At 48.6% G+C, this 19,964-nt stretch overlaps 1 protein-coding gene across 2 annotated transcripts; it reads right to left on the bottom strand.

The window, feature by feature from the left end:
* Window positions 1-231: 231 nt before the first annotated feature.
* On the bottom strand, window positions 232-19,738 carry OPRK1 (opioid receptor kappa 1). Of its 2 annotated transcripts, XM_072951981.1 has the most exons (4): window positions 19,608-19,738; window positions 18,938-19,240; window positions 5,770-6,122; window positions 232-769 (listed from the first exon to the last, which is right to left on the bottom strand). In XM_072951981.1, the coding sequence occupies exons 2-4, from the start codon at window positions 19,192-19,194 to the stop codon at window positions 237-239; spliced, it is 1,143 nt and encodes a 380-aa protein (XP_072808082.1). In that variant the 5' UTR covers window positions 19,195-19,240; window positions 19,608-19,738; the 3' UTR covers window positions 232-236. The 2 variants fall into 2 exon arrangements, with proteins under 2 accessions (XP_072808082.1, XP_072808083.1); XM_072951982.1 differs by lacking the exon at window positions 19,608-19,738 and having other exon boundaries at window positions 5,770-6,145; window positions 18,938-18,979.
* Between the last annotated feature and the right edge of the window lie 226 nt (window positions 19,739-19,964).

Here is a 19,964-nt window from a genome sequence, read left to right as displayed (position 1 = left end):
AAGGAGGCTGAGTCTAATTGCCCAGACCTCCCGTGCGCCACCCCTGCAGGCTGGATGCTTCCACCGACCTGGGTCGCTAAGGCAGCCTGCATCCTATGACATCGGACCACGAGGTTTCTAAAGTTTGTTTAAAGTTCTACCTCTCCTTCTCAGACTGCAGTAGTAACCTGAGTTAGACCTAGATCGTTGAGCTCCCCTCCACCTGGAGAACTACAAGAAGACATCTCCACGACTAGTCATACTGGTTTATTGATCCCATCCACATCCCTCATGTAGGTGGGATTCTGAACGGTATTTCTCACTCTGCTCGTGCTCTGTCGCTCCATCCTCATCTTAATGGGAAAGCAGAAGTCCCTGAAACACCGCTTGAAGTTTTCATCGAGAAAGGCATAGAGGATGGGGTTCAGGCTGCTGTTGGTGTACCCCAGGGCGATACAGAAGTAGTAGCTGGAGAGGGCAGCCGTGCTGTGGGAGGTGCTGCCCAGAGCCTCCACGAGGATGAAGATGTGAATGGGGGTCCAGCAGACGATGAAGACCGCCACCACCACCAGGACCAGCCTGGTGATCCGGCGAAGGTTGCGGTCTTTCTCTCTGGAGCCGGAGAGGAGCCGGACGCTCTTCAAGCGCAGGATCATCAGCGTGTAGCAGACGATGATGATGAGCACCGGGATCACGAAGGCAAAGACGAAGACGCAGATCTTCATAAACAGGTCCCACCAGGAGTAATCGTCGTCCGGGAACTGCAGGGAGCACTCGATGACATCCACGTCTGCAGCGGGTGACAAAACAAGACCGCAAAAGGAAAACCGGTTGTGATTACTGTGGCTGCCAAGTGTTCTGAATGTGAATTTTGATACCTTTGGTCGCCAAGGTCCAATCACGCTGAGGCGATATTCCCCAAAGCAGATCACCAAATTAAGAATGAATGCCATCTACATTAACCATCCGATCTTTGCGCATAGAACAATGAAGCCAGAAGGTCACCATTTATTGGTAACACATACAAGGCTTCAGAATAAATGAGATTAGCCAGGAACATGAGTTATCTAGTTGTGGAACTGGTTTGACATGGATGACTTTCAGAAGAGCTAATCTGCTCATTTATAGCACGAGTACTTGCCTGCATTTCCGTATATTACCAGTTCTCCCCGACCTAAGGCTCTGGCAATAAAAGCTAGTATCTCTTTGTGATAAGTGATCAGATATTTCCAATCTATCCTTTCCATTTAACAAAAGCCAACTTATCTGAAAAATATTAAATGGTTTACAAGAAATTATTATGTAGGTCAATGAAAATACAAGCAAAATTTTAAGTATGACCCAGCTGTGTGATTTAATGGAACCAATGGTGGTCATTGTGACAGAGCATTGCTAAAACACGAGCAAACTTTTGAAGAAGGAGGAGGAGGAGAAAGAAAATAGAAGGGGAGGAAAATGAGGAAGAGAAGCATCATCACCATCAAGGAAATTCACAAGTCAGACACATTTTTCACTTTTGCAAACATCGACTAGGTAACAGGTAAGACAAATACATTGATATGATTACTTAGAAACCTGCTTTATTTGCTCTGCTTCTCTTTACCGGGTAGTATTCTCTTTGGAGTGGCCATAAGATTAGAAAGAGCAGAGAGCCAGGATAAGCACTTTATATCATACTTGCACTGGCGGCCCTCTCACCTGTCCAGGCTCCCCTGTCCCCAGGCATCAACCAGCCACACCTTTTCCTCTTGCCTCTGAGCAGTCACTGAGCAGGGAGCAGGCTACACTCTCTTTGTCCTGATCCTTCCTTACAGATAAAGGAATCAAGCAATACTAAGTTGTAATTTTTATAATGAAAATATTTTCTTCTGACATTGAAAAATATCTGTGTTAAAAATAGTACAATATTTTTGAATGACGAAAACAGCTCTATTAACAATGTTTTCTAAAACATCTTAATGTGCTCTTAATCATATATGCCTTAGTAAAACAAAATACATCTTCTTAGCATTTCAATTAGACATAATTTAAAATACAAAGAATATAATCATTTTGGCCAATTAATAAAGATGATTACCTTAAACTTATCTTTTATCAACTAAATACTAACTCAAATCTCCCAGAATAACCTGTGATTTTTGATTCTCTGAAAAAGGTCATTGCCCAAAGTATTATTACTATGAAAACTGTAAGAAACAGACAAGCACCTCTCTTAATTTTTGCTTTAGTGTCTATGGGGGAAAGAACAGTTAAAACCATTTTTTAAAATCATTACTATTTTATAGAAGAAATGCACTTATTAACTTTTTTAGGGTGGCACATTGTAATCTAGCTAGCTTCCCTGAAGGTTTTTTCTTTCCTGATTTTGTATATTCCAACAGTGCCTCTTCTTGTGGTTGACTCAGCTTAAATGTCACTTTAGAGACATTTATACAGAGGCTGGTCTGTCTGAATAGTCCTCCTCCCTGCAACTTATATTCTGTCTACTTATTATACTTTATCTATTTTTTGTCATTACATAATGACAGAAGCTAGACAGGAGCCAGACAGAAGCTCTTCTGCAATAACGTGTTGCCTTTCCTAATGTTTTTCTCTCCATCCAGAATGTAAACTACCTTAGGGTAGGCACCCAATCCAGTCCTCCTTAAATACTGTTCAATCTCTGCCACATAGGGAGGCAGAAAAATACGGTGTTTGAGGAGAATAAATTGTTAAATAAATAAACAAATGAATACCACATGGAAACCCCTGAAGATATGGGCTCAATATAGTAGTTATTATGGGAGAGTAATCTGCTAAGATAAGCAAGGCCACATAAGGGCTGGTGTTGAATTTGGATACATCTTTTAACTCTGAGGATCAGCTTCCTCTTGAACAGTTATCTTGTACGTAGTGGGAGCTCATTAAATATTTAATGAATGGGTGAAATAATCAACTACAGTTGCTTTTACAAGACTTTGGAAAACACCCAGTGACAGAGGTGAAAATATCCTCAGGAAATGTCAGTGAAGCTGAATTTATAACAATAAGGAGAAAGGAGAATACTGAGGCAGCCACCAAGGAAATCCAAGTCCAAACACACCATTTCATTAAATGTTCTGTTTAGAGTGCATGTTTATCTTTAAAGACACAGTAGGCTGAAAGTGAAAGGATACAAAAAGATACCCAATGCATATGGAAACCAAAAGAAAGCATGAGAACCTAGCTGTACTTACATCAGACCAAATAGACTTTGAGTTAAAAACTGTCATAAGAGGCAATTTTATACAATGATGAAAGGATCAATTCATCAAGAGGACACAACAATTGTAAACATACATGCACCCAACATTGGAGCACCTAAATATATAAAGTATATATGAACAGAGCTGGAGGGAGACACTGACAGCAACACAGTAACAGGATGGATTTCAATACCCAGCTTTCAACTATGGGTAGATTATCCAGATACACAATCAATAAGGAAATGGGGGACTTGAACAGCATTATAAATAAAATTAACTTAACAGACATACACAAAACATGCCATTCAAGAGCAACAGAATACACATTCTTCCTAAGTGTGTATGAAACATTCTACAGTGTGTAGATCACACGTTAGGCCACAGAGCAAGTCTTAACAAATTTTAAAAGATTAAAATCATATCAAGTATCTTTTCTGACCAAAAGAAAACAGATACCTGTAACAGGAAGAAAACTGGAAAATTCACAAATATGTGGAAATTAAGCAACACACTCTTGAACAACCCAGGGGTCAAAGAAGAAATCAAAAGGTTGAGATGAATGAGAAAGAAAGACAATATACCAAAACTGGCAGGATGGAGCAAAAGCAGGTCTAAGAGGGAAGCTAATAGTGAGAAACAGCTACACTGAGAAAAAAAGAAGGCTCTCAAATAAGTAAACTAACTGCACATACCAAGGAACTTAAAAAAAAGAACAAACTAAGTCCAAAAGTTAGTCAGGAAGGAAATAAGAAAAGATAGTCAGGAATAATGAGATAAAGGCTAAAAAAAGAAAAAAGAGTTGGTTCTTTTTGAAAAGATAAACAAAAATAACAAAACCTTAGCTAGACTAAGAAAAAAGACAGAAGATTCAAATAAGCAAAATTATTTCATATTTTTTAAATGCTTCTCTAATAAAGTTTGGCATTTCTTAAAATTTACCAAGCGTTATAGCTGAACACCTGGAGTGCTTATGTGGGAAATTAATTTTATAGTTTAAGAGGAAAAGGATTATGCTTCATTTAAAAATGTGTATCCTGCAAGATAAGCTGGGGTTTTAGCGCTGCCCTTTCACCATGACCTGGAAGGTTCCTTCCGACTTATCTGTACTCGCAGGTATCATGAAACTCCCTAGTAAACTGGAGCATGTAGCCAAGTCTTAGCGCGATAGCCAGCACTGGTGAAGTCCAAAGTGATCATTCTGCTCCTCTCCGCTCTGTGAATCCCTGTTAAGCTCCAAGAGTTTGTCACAGCTTTCTCTTTTACTAGGAAAACAAAACTCCTAGAACGGTGGTTCTCACGTTGGTTGCGGGTCACAGGCACCTGGGGAGACTCTAGCATCTGGACAACCAGACTGTGCCTCAGGTCAATGAAGCCAGACCCTCCGGGGTGGGACCCAGGCAGCAGTATTTTCTAACGCACCCAGGTGATTCCAACACGCAGCCTGGGGTGAGAACCATGGTGCAAGAAACACAGGGAAAACATCAAGTATACAGTATGCATGGGGTAAAAAGTAATGAGTCCAAAGTCTGATGGGTTTGCTCATCCGTACTACCTCCATCCGTGAACCTGCCTGTGAACGGCCGACAGCCAATGAAGCTTCGTGACAGTGGTGAGGAGATTAACGCCTAAGCAAGAGAGTGGAGAGCAAGCGTGTGGCTCTGATTCTGGGCCCTTTTTAGGGAGAAAGAAGAGGAGCAAGGAGGTGGATCAGAACTGCCAGGATGCAACAGAAATGTATTTTAAAAATCCACATTACAAAACAGAAACAGACTCACAGACGTAGAAAACAAACTTATGGTTACCAGGGGAGACAGTGGGCAGATAAATTGGGAGTTCGGGATTAGCAGATACAAATGTCTATATATAAGACAGATAAACAACAAGGTCCTACTGTTTATACAAGGAACTACATTCAATATCTTATAACAGCTTATAATGAAAAAGAATATGAAAACAAATATGTACATATGTATAACTGAATCACCATGCTGTACCCCCAGGGAACCATATTCAGTATCTTGTAATAGCCTATGATGAAAAAGAATATGACAACAAGTATATGTGTGTATACCTGAATCACTCCGCTGTGCACCAGAAATTAACACAACATTGTAAACCGACTAGACTTCAAAAAAAAAAAAAAAAAAGAATCCACACGCCTGCGGCTCGTTACCTCATCCCACCTCTCCAGATCCTGATCTGCGCTTTCTGAACAGGACATGGGCTGGGTGCCTGCGTTCTGGCCACACCATTATCCCATCCTGCATTTAGATGTGGAAAGGAACACAAAATTGTTTCATTTCTCATCTTCCGTGAAGGTGGGCATTACATTTCCTTTGGCTTCTGGCTTTCTTTCTAGGTATGTGTCCTCCTCACTCCCAAATTAAGAGTTTGTGTAATGAGAAGTTACATTTTTAAAAATGAAATGATATAACTGAACCACTCTGCTGTACACCTGAAACTGACACAATGTTGTAAATCAATACAAAATATTTTTCCTTTTATGAACAATCACAAAATCAATAACTTTAAAAGGCGAGAAAGAAATGAGAACAGCTGCCCTTACCTTCCCTGACTTTGGTCCCTCCGAGGACAATGGCAGATATGCCAACGGAGGAAGACAGGATCCAAATGCAGACATTGATGATCTTTGCCTTCATGGGCGTGCGGAAGTCGAGAGCCTTGACGGGGTGGCACACGGCGATGTAGCGGTCCACACTCATCATGGTCAAGGTGAAGATGCTGGTGAACATGTTGTAGTAGTCAATGGAGATGACGATCTTGCACAGCACGTCCCCAAACGGCCAGGAGTTCATCAGGTAGACCGTGCTCTGGAAGGGCATGGTCGTGGTGACCAAGGCGTCCGCCAAAGCCAGGTTAAATATGTAGATGTTGGTTGCTGTCTTCATCTTCGTGTACCTGAAAGACAAGAAACAAGACCACTTCCCTCCGTTGTCATGTCACACCCATGAGGTAAATGTGCCTTCCAATCACTGAGCTTGTTTTTCATTCACTTCTTCTTTACGTATTTATCATCTAAGATTAAAGGGCTGTTCTAGACATTGGGGGTAGTAGAAAAATGGGCCAAAATGTCCTGACTTTATTTAGCTTTTATTCTGGTACTTTGTTCCAAAATATGTTTAATTTTAAAAAGTAAAGAAATTACTATAGATAAACCGATCAATATGCGTATAGATCTTTTCAACAAGACTTGCATGCAGTACGGCTCTTTATTTTGTGACTGACAGTTCATTTTAATCCTACCTTTGATCACTTTTTAACACTTTTTTTTTCATTGCATAAAACAAAGATAAAACCTACCCCTTTTCCTCAAGGTTACTTTGAGACAATCAATCATGGTAATTATGTCTTTTGAAAATGCAAAATGGTTTTCTTTACTTTTTTTTTTTAACTCACTTCATTTCAATGACTAGAACAACTATGTGCTGATTTTTATTTACCAGGGTCCCACTAGCCTCTCACTTCAGATGCATTACGGAAACAGAGCAGGCTGGGTCCTCTCACACACGGCCCAGCACTAAACACCGCCGGTCCCGCAGGTGAGAGACAACTTGGTTCTCCTTCTCTCATCCCGGGAGATTAGCAAAGCACACAGGTTGTTTCATCTTCCAACTGAGGGAACAGAAATTTTCGAAATAGGTCAGAAAGATTGCCTTTAAGCCCAAATCATGCCTTTCCATTTTCACATGAAGTTTAGAACAATTCCATTTTCAACTGAAACTGAACTAAGAAGATTGCTTCACTTAGGAGATGTGTCCTCATGGATCCTGGGGCGTGAAATGTTCCCACCTGCACTGCAGGTTTTCGGAGGCCAAATGCTAAGGTATGCTGGGAAAATCCACATGTTAATTACTGTCTACACACCTCAGCTTGTGAACCTAATCAGAATTAATTCAGCCATGCCCCATGCACCATCACGGAGCCAGTTTTTCCTCGTTAGGGCCTGACGTTTACTAAGGTTATTTATAAGGAGCGGACTATGGAAAGCCACCCCTGCTTTGGCTGCCGAGTCAACACCACCAGCGCCTGCTGATCACTGTGTGGGTGTCGTTTCCGCTCAAGAACCTTCTGCTACCGCGCGGAGACCGAGCAGCCTCGGCTCCCCCGGGGGGCACTGCGGGCTGAGGTCGAGTCAGGCAGCCCCGAGTCTGAACTCAGTACGTGACTTAGTTCTGAGTTTCAGCTCCTGTGAAATGAGGCTAACAAAACCGAACTGGCGGGACACAGGCAGACGCCCCGCCTCACCCCACCCCCAGGGTCGCACCCCCAGCCCGGCTCCCGGCCTCACTCCCCCTCCTGCCGGCGCTGGGATGAAGGCGCTGTAAACGCGGGCACAGGAGTCCTTATCTCTGGGTTTCTGTTTTGATGCTCTGCTAACTAAACAGTGCTTTGATCTGAAGAGTGAGGAGTTTATTTTAAAATATGTCTTGCCTTTAGTTTTCACCCAGATATTATCATGTGGCCCGTAAGTTTTAGGAAGTGAACGACTGTGTGTGCCCAGGGCTCCGGGCATAGGCGCTTAAAGGCACGGATAACTAAGCAGGGGCACTTCCTGAGAAGGAGCCAAATGCTTCTAGTGAACAAGACTAAAATGCTATCTGTTCAAGTATTGTCTTCCTAAAACTACGGTTTTATGTTTGAAAAATGCATCTTAAAAGCTGGCCTCCTACTCGTTCAGCTTCCTCCCCCAAATCCCTGATGCCAGCAAAGACTCGAGCAGCCAGTACCTCCGACTCCTGCTCTCGGGTTTTGTGACCGGAGAGTCTCCTCTTTCTCTGCAAGTTAGACTGCGGTTCTCCGCCTGGTACACCCAGGCAGCCCTGGCTTCTAGTCCTTGGTCTTCCTTCCAGCTGATGGACTTTGGGGAGGTCACTGAAAGCCCCGAGCATCGGCCTCCCAGCTACAGAATGCGGACTATAACACTCATTTCATGGAGCTCCTGAGATCGTTAGGGGAGGCCCCTGATCCGGACGCCAGGCCTGATTTATCCCATGTTCCCAGCTCCTCTCCCCTTCTTATGTGGGTGGAAGCCACCAGCTCCCACGGGAAGCAGAAGGGAACACAGTTCCTAGCCAACACCCCTGGTCGTATCTACTGATTTCAGCTTGAATATGAGAGATAATAGTAAAATTAAGCCTGGCTGCTAACCTTAACTGCCAGAAGACAAGAATGGAAGGATACATGATTCCATGAATCCATAAATGTGTTCTATTTACAATGAAATAGAATTTGCATCATTTAAGTGGCCACAAAATGCTAAATGAGAACTTGCTCTTAGCATTTTAAAAATACTTTTAACAACTGGATGTGTGAAACTGCTTAAGGCTTGACCTTATAAAGAGTTCACATGCTGTCATCAGATCTCAGAATAAGACAGATGACCACCTAAAACAGAGACGTCTACAAATTACACAGACGGTAATTACACTAATTACAAAAGTCCTTGCTCCCAGGGAGACCAGTGCTGCTCAGACCCTGCCTGCCCAGCTACCACCGTTACCGCCCCCGGGGCTGGAGGCATCTGCCGGACACACAAGACGTGCCTGCACCTCCTGCTGTGGTGACCCCTGCATCCGCCAACATCCCAGTGTCCCGGCATCGAGATGGATCACGCTAATGACAAGAATCATAATAACCATTTCATTCAGAACACTCCCTGTGTCAGACTCTGCTGCACGGCCCACACGCTTTACCTGGCTCAGTCCTCACCGTGTCTCCACGCGGTCGGTACCAGCACCCCGGCTCTAGATGCGAGCCCCCGAGACCGCAGGAGCTCCGTAAATTTCTCAAAGTAACATGGTTGTGAAAGGCACTGCAGGAAGTCAAACCCAGGGGTTTGCCCGCAGGCCCTGCATTCGTCCGTCTCCCCAGGACTTTACAATGTACCGTGCCCAGCGTTTTGACTCCATGCATCTTATTTGATTCTCACCGCAACTGCCCTTGAGCTGCCCACGAGCTTTACGTCTTTCCCCTAACTCAGCTGAAGAAAGTGGACCCAGGTGAGCGAAGTGATTTTTCCAGTGTCTGCAAAGACAGGAGCTCAGTGGGAGGATGTGGGGACTCAGCAGGGCCCACCCCCCACCCCAGGGCTCTGGAAGGCAGGCGCTACACGCCCACAACACTGAAAGGGAGAACCGAACAGACACAGTTAAAAGTATCGCACGGACTGAGTTAAACAAATATTTACCGACAGTTTTTATGGGCCCCTCTGGACTGGAACCTGTTTAGCCAGGAGGATGAGATCCCTGCCCTCGGAGGCAGCCTGGCTGAGCCCTCAGGGGACCGTCCGTGTTTAGCTAAGACAGACCGGCAGTCAGACCTCTCAGTCGTTGCGCGCCTCCTGGCGCAGACAAGTCAGCTTTCTCGCTGCACTCAGATACGAAATGATTTTCCATTTCATCCACAAACACTCGCAAGTATGCCAAGCAGATCGGCGCCATCTGATGGGTAGTCTCGGCGGGCGGGTGCACTTCTCGACGTGCACACCACCAGAGCGTGTGGCATTAAAAGAGCAAAGTCTGCCAGCTGTCCCCGCTAAATGTGTCAGTGTCACCAACCCGGAAATGACACGGGGTGCGGGCAGCCGTCCAGGAAGAGGGCTCAGGAGGGAGCTCAGGGCACCAGCCGTGAGGTTGTCCCGGCAACGTGCTAGAGGGTGTGCCTGTGAGCTCACAGGGCTCCCATCGCACGTGGACCCAAGTCCTTCCTCGCACCGCCCTCTTCCCAGGGGACTGCGGGCGGCTTCAAACTTGGGCGAGAGTGGGACATGAAATACAAGCCTTATGAATAGTCACCAAACTGCAGCTGCAACGTCACGAAAAAGCAAACAGCCTCATGGCCCTTCTTCTGAATAGACTCCCTTCATACAGCAAATACCCAGCCGCTGGGAGAAAGCGCCTGGACAAGCAGCTGGTCTGGGGGAAAACGCATGTGACCAGACGCCCCTGCCCACGGGGAGCTGGCAGCCACCCCACGACCCCGAGCTGCACCGAACACCGACTCAGGAGCGGGAGGGTCTGCAGCACCTCGGATAACGCAGCCCCTTCCCAACCAGCGGCGGGAGACGAGCACAGTGAGAGCTGGGTTTCGGCACACTTTTCTCTGCACGATTGATTCATCAACCTGGGCATGTTTTCCAGATACAAAGCATTCTAGATTTTAGGATAAAAATGATCAGAAATGATGGCTGCAGGGGGGTGAGTTCTCAGGAGAACAAATCTGAAAGCACGCTGCCTCTGCTGCCTCACATTCTCCACGCACTTCCAGTTCATTCAGTGAAATTAACCTGCGTGGATTGTTTCCTGCTGAAATTATGGTGCTTTACTAACGGACAGTGGCTTATTAATTTTTTTAAAAAAAGAAGGGAAATCCAGCCATTGTTTCTCCAATGATCTGACTTTGAAATTGCCTCTACCTCTACCACTCTGAAGGAGGCACCAGGCCCCTGAAACGCTCCCACAGGCAAAGAGCAAAAGCTGTAACCAGAACAGAGGAGGGGCGGGGCTTGTCCCCCAGTGACGTACAGCCAGGAGGGCGCACAGGCATTGCCCCGCGCCCGGATGGGCTGTCCTTGCGTGGCGGTGCGGGGACAAAGGGGAAGCAGAAGTAATGATCTCACTGCAAAAGCCAGGACCCCAGCAACGCTCCTTCACCCTGCAGTCACGGCCCTGCCCCCCAGAAGGAATGTTCTAGTGCCTTCTGTGGGGCACGCAGGGTGAGTGTGCATCCTGCCCAAAAACACTCAGTAGAAAATGACAAATGTCAAAAGACTGACAAGTTCTTTCCTAGTGTACAACTACCTGGATACCCAGATGGATACAGAGTTCTTACATGATTTTTCCGCCTTTATGCAGAAACCTGGCCTAGCTAAGGTGAGCCGCAGGGTGCCGCAGAGAGGCCGCACGGTCCCCCTCCCGCTCCGTCCCCCATCAGAAGGAAGTGTCCCCTCCACGAGGCCGAGAGCAGCAGGTACGGCAGAGAGCACTCAGAGTTTTGTTGCCAAGTTACAGGCGCTCAGAAAACCACCCCTGTTGTTACGGCTGGTCTCTCCGGGCTCGTGACTCTGGGCCGTTCCTGGTCCGAAGGCTCCTGCCCACCGTCAGACCAGTTCCTTTGAGATTCTCAATTCATCACGTGTCTTACATTTTTCTCATTTCTCATTTAAATTCTGTCTTGCCTGGCCAGTGGAGAGGGTAAGTCTTTAAAAAAAAAAGACGTAAGCCTTTCACAGTACTGCCCCCACTCCTAAAATCTCCTCTCCTTATGTAAGTCTGCCTTGTCGAAGACACAAGCCAGCACCCCCTCCAAAGAAACAAACAACATTATCCGCTGGTGTCCGCTGAGGAATAAGCGAACGCTATTCTGAAACCACCTCCTGTTACCGCTGCGTTTTGTTAGGCCTGTGTGACGCGCACCCCTGCGACCTAACAGCTGCAGGGTTTCAGCAGAGCACAGAGTCCCCCGCGGCGGCGACAACGGAGCGTGTCCACAGGTTCGTGTGCAGCGAGGGAGGTGCCCGCCGCAGGGCTCCCGCGAAGACGCTGCTCACTGCTGCAGAGACAGGGCTGAAGGATGCACGGAGCAGAGCTGCCGTCTCCAGCGAGAGCAGGGAGAACTGCGAAGGCAGCACAAGCGACTGTGCGCGCTGCAGGTTTGCCGAGTCTGTTAGAGCTTGGGAGCGCGCTACCTGATCACCCGTTTGGGTTCTTTCTTCTTCTTTTCCCCCATTTTTCCTTTTTTCTTTTGTCTTCTTTTCTCTCCTTCTCCTTTTTTTTTTTTTTTTTTTTTTGGCAGCTGTCTGAGCTCTGATCTCTGAAGCAGTTCCACAAGGATTTGGCCTTCCATGATCACATGTGCCACAGGGAAGAAAATAATATTCCATTTAGCGAATCCATATAAACAGGATTATGGAGCCAATGCTCTCTTTTCAGAGCTTGTCAAATAATTAAATTACTTTGAGAAATTCAAGACAGGCTCTTCTGAGAATAATTTCTGAAGTTATTTTTGCTTTGCTTGCTTTAAAGGAAATGTGGAGTGTGGATTCCAAAAGAGGATTCAAGACTAATTAGAACTTTTTCTTTAAACCAAAGCCTCAGGTATGACTGCTGTCAGACAGGCAGCAGCAGGCGGGCACATGGCTAGTTACATCTCTGCCCCCCTTGAACGCCCTCCTGGGTGTTGTTTGGTGATATTATCCAAGGTCAGTTGCAGTGGCGCTTGAGAGGACGTGGAATAGGCAGGTGTCTACACACAGCTGCAGTGACTACAAGCAACACCCTCGGGAGAAGGACTGAGACACCTGGGATGGGAAAGAGGCGTGCGCTGCAGGAGACCCCCTGACCAGGCCACCCCATCCCTTCCCGTGCACCCCCAATCCGGTGACAGCCACACGGCTTTGGTGGGACTGGTACAAGTTCAACCGTGGGGCCCCTGCTAACGCAGGGGTGGCCTGAGTGAGTCAGCTTGTGTCAGTAACTTAAGAAGGTCTCAGCAGAGTGGAGTGTGGGACTTCTGTCGCCTGAGGAAGAAACACCCTGCTCTTGTATTTATGAGCAAGACAACAGGTACCTTGTGAGGAACGACCTCCATCCCAGCGAACCTGGGGGATTAGCTGCCTTTGGAGAAGAAATTTGAGTTCGGGACATAGAATCACTTCCAGAGTCCTTTTGTGGCTCTGGTTTTCCCTAAGCCTCTTATAAAGCCGCCGCTTTTAGGAAGTTTCAACACTGCCCAGGCTGAACTATAGGGGAGCCAAGGTCCTCCCCTCCCAGGGCAAGGTCAGCAGCAGACTGGGCCCAGGGCGCCTTCACCGTGGTGACAGAGAGCGGACGAAACGATGAGGAAAGAAGCAGGCAGAACGGAAGGCCAAGGACCAGACAATGCTCTGACTCCTGTTTCGTTTCTCCTGATACATTTTTCCTTCTTTGGCCTTACATTGAAGTTTAAAAGAAACATACCTTTGCAAGAGTAAAGCTTTTCTTTAAATTAAACACAAGAAAGCGTATATACCCAATTTCATAAAAACTGAAGCTGGGAGAGTGTTTTCTTACAGAGAACAGAAAATGGATAAAAAGTGTTCAGGGCTGAATTGTGTCTCCCAAATTCCTCGTTCAAGTCCTACCCCTGGCACCTCAGAATGTGACTGTTTGAAAGTAGCGCCTTTAAGGGGGTGAAATGAGGTAAAATTAAGGTACAATGGGGTCACTAGGGTAGACCCTAATCCAACGTAACTAGTGTCCCTAGAAGAAGGGAGATCGGGGCACAGAGACGGGGGACGAGCACACAGCAGGAAGACCCTGTGGGACCCAGGGGGAAGGCGGCCGCCTGCGAGCCAGGGAGGGAGGCCTCAGAAGAAACGAAGCCTGGAGACACCCTGATCCTGAACTTCGAGCCTATGACTGTGAGGCAACACACTTCCGTCGAGAAAGCCACTCGGTCTGTGGTACTACGGCAGCCCCAGCACGCTCATAAGGCAGATCCTCTAGGAATCTGAGCGACCTGTAAGATGACCATCCAGGGCCGTCCAGAAGGAAGGCGGCCGGCTGAGTCTGCAGCCAGGGTGGACAAGGCGGGGAGAGACGCGCAGATTTAGGGCTGGTCAGCATTTCCCTGACAGTTACAGCCACAAGAACGGATGCTAGCACTGAGGGAGGTGGTGTCACGTTGGCCAGGCTGCAGTCTCCGGACATTCAGTCACATACTCACCAAGGTGCTGCTGTGAAGGATGTTTGTAGATGTGGATAAACTCCATAGTCAATTGACTTTAAACAAAGGAGATTACCCTTGAGGATCTGGGTGGGCCAGGTCCAATCAGTTGAAAGACCTTCAGAGCAGAGCTGCAGCTTCCCTGAGAAAGGAGACATCCCCCCGCGTAGGGCCGCCTGCCTCCCCTGACACCTGCCTGCTGAGCCTCAGAGCCGCCCAGCCAGCCCACAGTCACATAAGCCAATTCCTTGTAGTCAGTCTCTCAACGCGTACATCCCCTACTGGTTCAGCTTCTCTGGGTGACTCCTGACTAACACGGAGAGAAGTGAAGTGAGGATGGAGATTGCTGAGCAGGCTCTGGGAAGAGGATCATTTAGACACAGCATGATGCTGCACCAGAAACTGACGCCACGCTGTAAACTGCCTATTTCTCAATGTAAAAAGTAAAAAAAAAATAAAGAACGATGGACAGATGCATAATTATGTAACAAAGCAAGTACAATAAAAAGTTAATTGTACGGGGTAAAAAACACCAGTGGAGAGGAGTGAGAAACCCAGTGGGTGTGGAAGGAGGTCAAGGAGCAGGTGAGGCTGGTCCGGTGGGCGGAGTCTCCACAGAAGCCAGGGGACAGCCAGCTGGGAGCGCGCATCCGAGCCTGAGCCCCGCTCTGGGGAAGCAGCGCCGGGGTGGGGAGCCAAGTGCACCGGGCTGAGGACTCGGCGGAAGACACCGAAGCAAAGAGGAGGCATGGTTCCTCCCAGAGGCCCCAGCAGACAGGAGGAAGAGAGGACGTTAGCTCAGGGAACTCAGAGACGGAAGGCTGTGGACTGACACTTGCAGGAGGACAGACACTGAGCGCATCCAGGTGCCTAAGGGTCAAAAGCAGCGATGAGGGAGAACTGACCGACAGGAGAAAGGAGATGACCGGTACCAGAGACCCCGTGAGACTCAAACACAGAAGCAGGGCTTTTGCTCCGGCGAGGGGACCCTTCACAGGGATGCAGCGGGATGAGGGGAGTGGGCTGCCAACGCTGTTTTTATCATATTTGCAGGAGGAGCTGGACCGGACGGTCCCAGTAGACCACTGAGACCAGCCACCTGCCCTGAGGGGAAGTGGCCAAGAAGAGGGCTTGGGAATTAGTGGCAACTAGAGTTTTGGGGGTTTTTAATGAGAAATGGGAAAAGCCCAGTCCTTTCCTGGGCTCTTTCTGGAAACAGGAGACAGAAAAACTAGGCAGAATGGAGGTCAGATATACTTGGAGGCAGTGATTTTACCTTGACAAAAGGAAAACTGATTTTATTCAGCAGCATTCAGTGATTCAAGGCCGGTTACTGGCCCCACCCTGGGTGCGGGCTCAGTGAAAGGCAGGGCAGGAGGACAAGGAGGCCGGGCAGTCGAGCATCTGCAGGGACGGCTCCCGGAGTCCAGGCTCAGCCGGGAGAGCAGGCAGGGCCCGGGAGAACGTGCAGGGCCGCGGGGGGAGGTGCCCAGACGTCTGCAGAGGCGGTGGGTGCAGACTGAAGACCAGAGTGGATGAAAGCACAGGGCCGGGGGCCAGGCTGCTGGGATCCTTCTGGCCCCACAAGTTAGCAAGGTGTGACCTTAGTCGGTTTATTTAATCTTTCTTTGCTTTAGTTGCATCGTCTGTTAAATGGGTGTGGAAACATACCTGTCATTACGAAGATTAAATAATTCACATGGAGTAAGCAGATTTACCAGCTCGCATATATGAAGTGTTCATTGAATTTTAATCATTTTCGCTAAGGGAGGAGACAGCTGTATGCGTGGGAGATAGAGGTTTAAGGTGTCAGAGGTGGGGCTGCTGGCAAGGTTGGTGGTGTGGGCGTGGGTGGGCATCATGGCAGGTGACCTGCACAGGAAGAAGTGAAGAGAACCTGGGGTTAGGATCCTGAGTGTCACCCCATGGGCACCCCCAAGGTGTTGGCGGGAGCCAAGGACATGAAGCAAAGGCTGAGGTAAGAACTTTGTACGCCAGGACCACAAACTCCAAAGCCTGCTGAGAAGGGAGGCTGGAGCGCTTCACCGTGGAAGGTTAAAGTACCCTGATATTCAGCTGTTAGCAGTTGCTACACGTTAAATGATGAAAATCCTTGAAACATTCAGTTATCTTCAAAAGGTACTGGACAGAGTTCCAGGTGCCCAGGGTGGGAAAAGCTACTCGGAAGGCAGGTCTAAAAGCAGTCAAAGCTTTTCCACAACTCTCACATTCTCCCCAGGTCCATGCTGGCCATCCTAGACCCGCAGCTGCCCCGCCGTCCGAGCATCTAAATTCCACCTGCAGAGTGATTTCCCAGATGACACAACCATGGCCCTTTCGCATGCTTAACATTTAAAAATAATGTCCTCAAAATTGAGCCTCCATCTTTCCAAGCAATGCTGCTCAGCCCTCGACGTCAGTCACGAAAGCTGAATGTGAATCCCACACCCCGGTTCTGCCCTGAGCTCTGATGAGCGCACCACTGCCTGAGGCCACCCTCGCTAGTATCTTCAGTCCTTTCCTTTCCTGAGCGAAATAAACCCAGCTCCGTCAGCGTTTCTTCTGGGGTGTGTTTTTCAGCTCATTGACCACCTATCAGTCGGAACAAATTCTAAATGCTCCTCGGTGCCCTTAGCTGTGGCTCTAAGCCAGCTCTTGTTTCCGTGGGTCAGCATTCCAGAATGCTGACAGACCCCTTCACTCCTCATTTGTCATCAAACTATCTCCAGGTAGCCGAGAATGGGGTGGGAGGATGGGTAATGCTGTTATGTGAACTCTCTCAACTTCTTTTGCACCTTCAGCTGAATTTATCCCCTTCTCACAAATTTTAGTCTTGGATACCTTTGGGATACATATATTTAGTTTATATTTATAGTTCTTTATATTTACCATTAAAACTCCCAGCCAGTCTACAATGACTCTTTTTTCTCTCTGGCATGCCTGTTGCTCCCCATAGAGTCACTTGTGCACATATTTTGGGATTCTTCATTCTTTTTACTTTTTATTTTTATTTTTTTATTGAAGTCTAGTCAGCTTGTAATATTTTGTCAGTTTCCGGTGTGCAGCATTATGTTTCAGTCATACAAGTACATACATATATTCCCTTTTCATATTCTTTTTCATTATAGGTTACTACAAGGCACTGAATACAGTTCCCTGTGCTGTGCAGGAGAAACTTGTTGTTCATCTATGTTATATATAGTAGTTAGAATCTGCAAATCTCGAACTCCCAGTTTATCCCGCCCCACCCCCTTCCCCTCCTGGTGACCGTAAGTTTAGTTTCTGTGTCTATGAGTCTGTTTCTTCATTCTTTTTCATCCTAGACTGCAAGGCTATACAGAAAGGTGTAGAGCAACTCAGAAGCCCTTCCTAGACTCAAAACTTGAAGTGCCTGTTCAAATGCCAATAAGATGTATCTGTTTCACTGAAGCACGTAAACGTGACATAAGGAGCGACAGAGCGGGGCTTTTGTTTGCATCCTCTTTCCTGTAGCAATGTTTTATTACAAAACAACGGCCTCTGTAACAAAAATCTCCTTAAAATTTTAATTATGGTTTCGAATACAGCTGTCTTTTCTTTTTTCTTTTCTTTTGGTTACTATAATCTTCTCTGTAATGGAGAGCAGCCCTGAAATTACTAATGACTTGGGAAAACAATTCACTTTTAAAATAGACCTCCTTCTGTACCCTGTACTCAGCACTGATGGAAGTCCTGTAAAATGCAATGAGCAATTATGGAAGCCAGGGGCAGCAAGCTACAGACACCGATTGTGGGTGAAAAGAGCGTATCTGGAGGCTTAAATGATGGTTTTCAGCTCCAGAGCCCAGACAAGGATAAAAGACCTGACATTCCGAAGCCAGAGAGAGAGAGAGAGATTAAGGGGTATTTGAAAATTCATGTTACTACAGATACTGTTCTTAAAGTTCATAATAAATAAAGAGCCTGTTTCAAAACTAAAGTCAGGATAAAAAATAGTAAGAAATTAGCTCCTCATCCTTACAAGGCCCCTAAACAGAGTAACTCGCACCCTTCCTTTATTTCACAGGAACTTCCCAAAGGAACGTCAGCTTTGTATTCTCTCTCAAAGGTGCATCTCCAAAGCATTAAGTCTCCCGGGACGTGAAACTTCTCAAAGGGCGCCCAGACAACGTTGAGGCTTTTTTTTTTTCCCCCTTTCTTTTCTTTTCTTGTTTTCTTTGTTGCAAGAGGCCAAAATAGGAATCATTTCACTAACCAGAAAGCGAGTGTATATGTCGATATTGGATACTTAATCATTGGAAGTTGACTTCAGTGTAATTCCACAAAAGAACAATAAAATAAAACAGTCAATTCTTAAGGTGGGCAATAAAAAAAAGCAATTTTTGAAAACCTCCAGCATCCTTTAGAGGATAAATATTAGGCGGCTTGGATCCTAGGTCGCTGGAAGTCTAAGCAAATAAGATGATATGTCAGCACTTAGAGGCTCGTGTATGGACACCAACCACCCTAAGTAGTGCAGTGTCTTTGCTCCATAAACCTTAACACCAATCTGATGAGTCACGAGAAATACTGAGGTGTCTTCAGTGCATTAGGTGGGCACGAACTGTATCTAAAGAAATACTTGCAAAGGGCAAAACGCGGTGCTCCAACCTGGGGCAGGCAGCAGGCAAATGGCCAGGCAGACGGACTAGTTTCCTGCCCAGGCGACCCTGACTTTGTTCCACACCCCAGCACTTTCCTTGTCTGCAGGGTTCGCAGTAGGGTCTTGGGGGGCAGGGGAGGGTTGCTCTGAAATCCTCAAGACACCTCTGGCCTCGGATTCGCCCTATGCGAACCTCGCGGTCTCGCACCAAATATTCTCCCAGGAAATCCTTCACTTCTGAGTCCACCCTCAGAATCTGCGGAGCCCCGACGGAATGGGGTTCCCGGAGTCCAGTACGGACGCAGTGGGCTCCCCACCTCCCAGCGGGTGGCAGGCCCGACCCTCCCTCCCGGCTGCGACCGCTGCGGCGCCCGGACCCCGCGCTCACCGGATGATCACGAACATGACCAGCGAGTTGCCCACCAAGCCCACGACGAACACCACCGAGTAGACCGCCGTGATGACGACCGCGATGGCCGGGGAGATGTGCGCGGGCTCGGGCGGCGCGCCCTCGGGGCCTGCGCTAGTGTTGCCGTCCGGCTCGGCCCAGCCCGGGGACCAGCCGCTGCCGTTGCGGGGCAGGCAGGTGCTCGGGGAGCAGGTGGGGCCCGGCTCGCCGCGGAAGATCTGGACCGGGGGCTCCATGGCGGGCGGCTGCTGCTGGGGGGCGAGGACAGGCGGCACCTGCGGGCTGCGGGGGCGAGAGAACCGGCTGGACCCGAGAGGCAAACTTTGGCCACTCCCGAGCCAGCGCTCGGGGCCGGCGGTGTTGGGGGCCCAGGGCCCGCTGATGCCCACCCGGCCGCACGTCCCCGAGGCGGGACAGGGAGGACGGACCTCTGGCTGCCACCCCGGCCAGCAGACGCTCCGCAGATGCCGGGAGAGGCAGAGAGCGCGCCCTTCTTTTCTCCCGTTCCTGAAATCACCCTACCCTTTCCTAGGCACGTTTGCCTGCTGAAACTGTCCCCAGACTGCCTCTCGGAGCCCCCAAGGACAAAAGACCCCTAGAGCACAGAGCCCTCGCTCCTGAGACTGCGTCTCCAAAGCCCAAAGCTCACCTCTGGCTCCCGGAGACGCGCGGAGCGGTGCAGGGGGCCCTGGCCGGCGCGGAAGCGCGCGTTCCCGGGTACTGCTCAGCCCTGGGGTTGCCGCGGGCTCCCAGCCCCCGGCCCCGCGCTCTGGCTGCGGACGCCTGTCCCCCCCGAGCGCGTCCTCGCCGCCCAGCGCGCGGCTCCCAGATCGGCGGCGGCCAAGCGGGGCTGGACGCGGGGAGGGCGCGCGGGCGCCGGGACCCGCGGGCGGAGAGCTGGGCCGGCCACCTCGCCCCGCCCCTCCCTGCCCCGCCCCGCCCCAGCCGTCCCGCCCACCCGGCCCCGCCGCGCCCCCGGCCCCGCGCCCGTTCACCCTGCGCGTGA

The sequence above is a fragment of the Vicugna pacos genome, chromosome 29 (assembly GCF_048564905.1).
Source record: "Vicugna pacos chromosome 29, VicPac4, whole genome shotgun sequence".
Taxonomy (NCBI): Eukaryota; Metazoa; Chordata; class Mammalia; order Artiodactyla; family Camelidae; genus Vicugna; species Vicugna pacos.
Note: the sequence above shows the minus strand (reverse complement) of the source record. Positions and strands in the feature narration are given on the sequence as shown.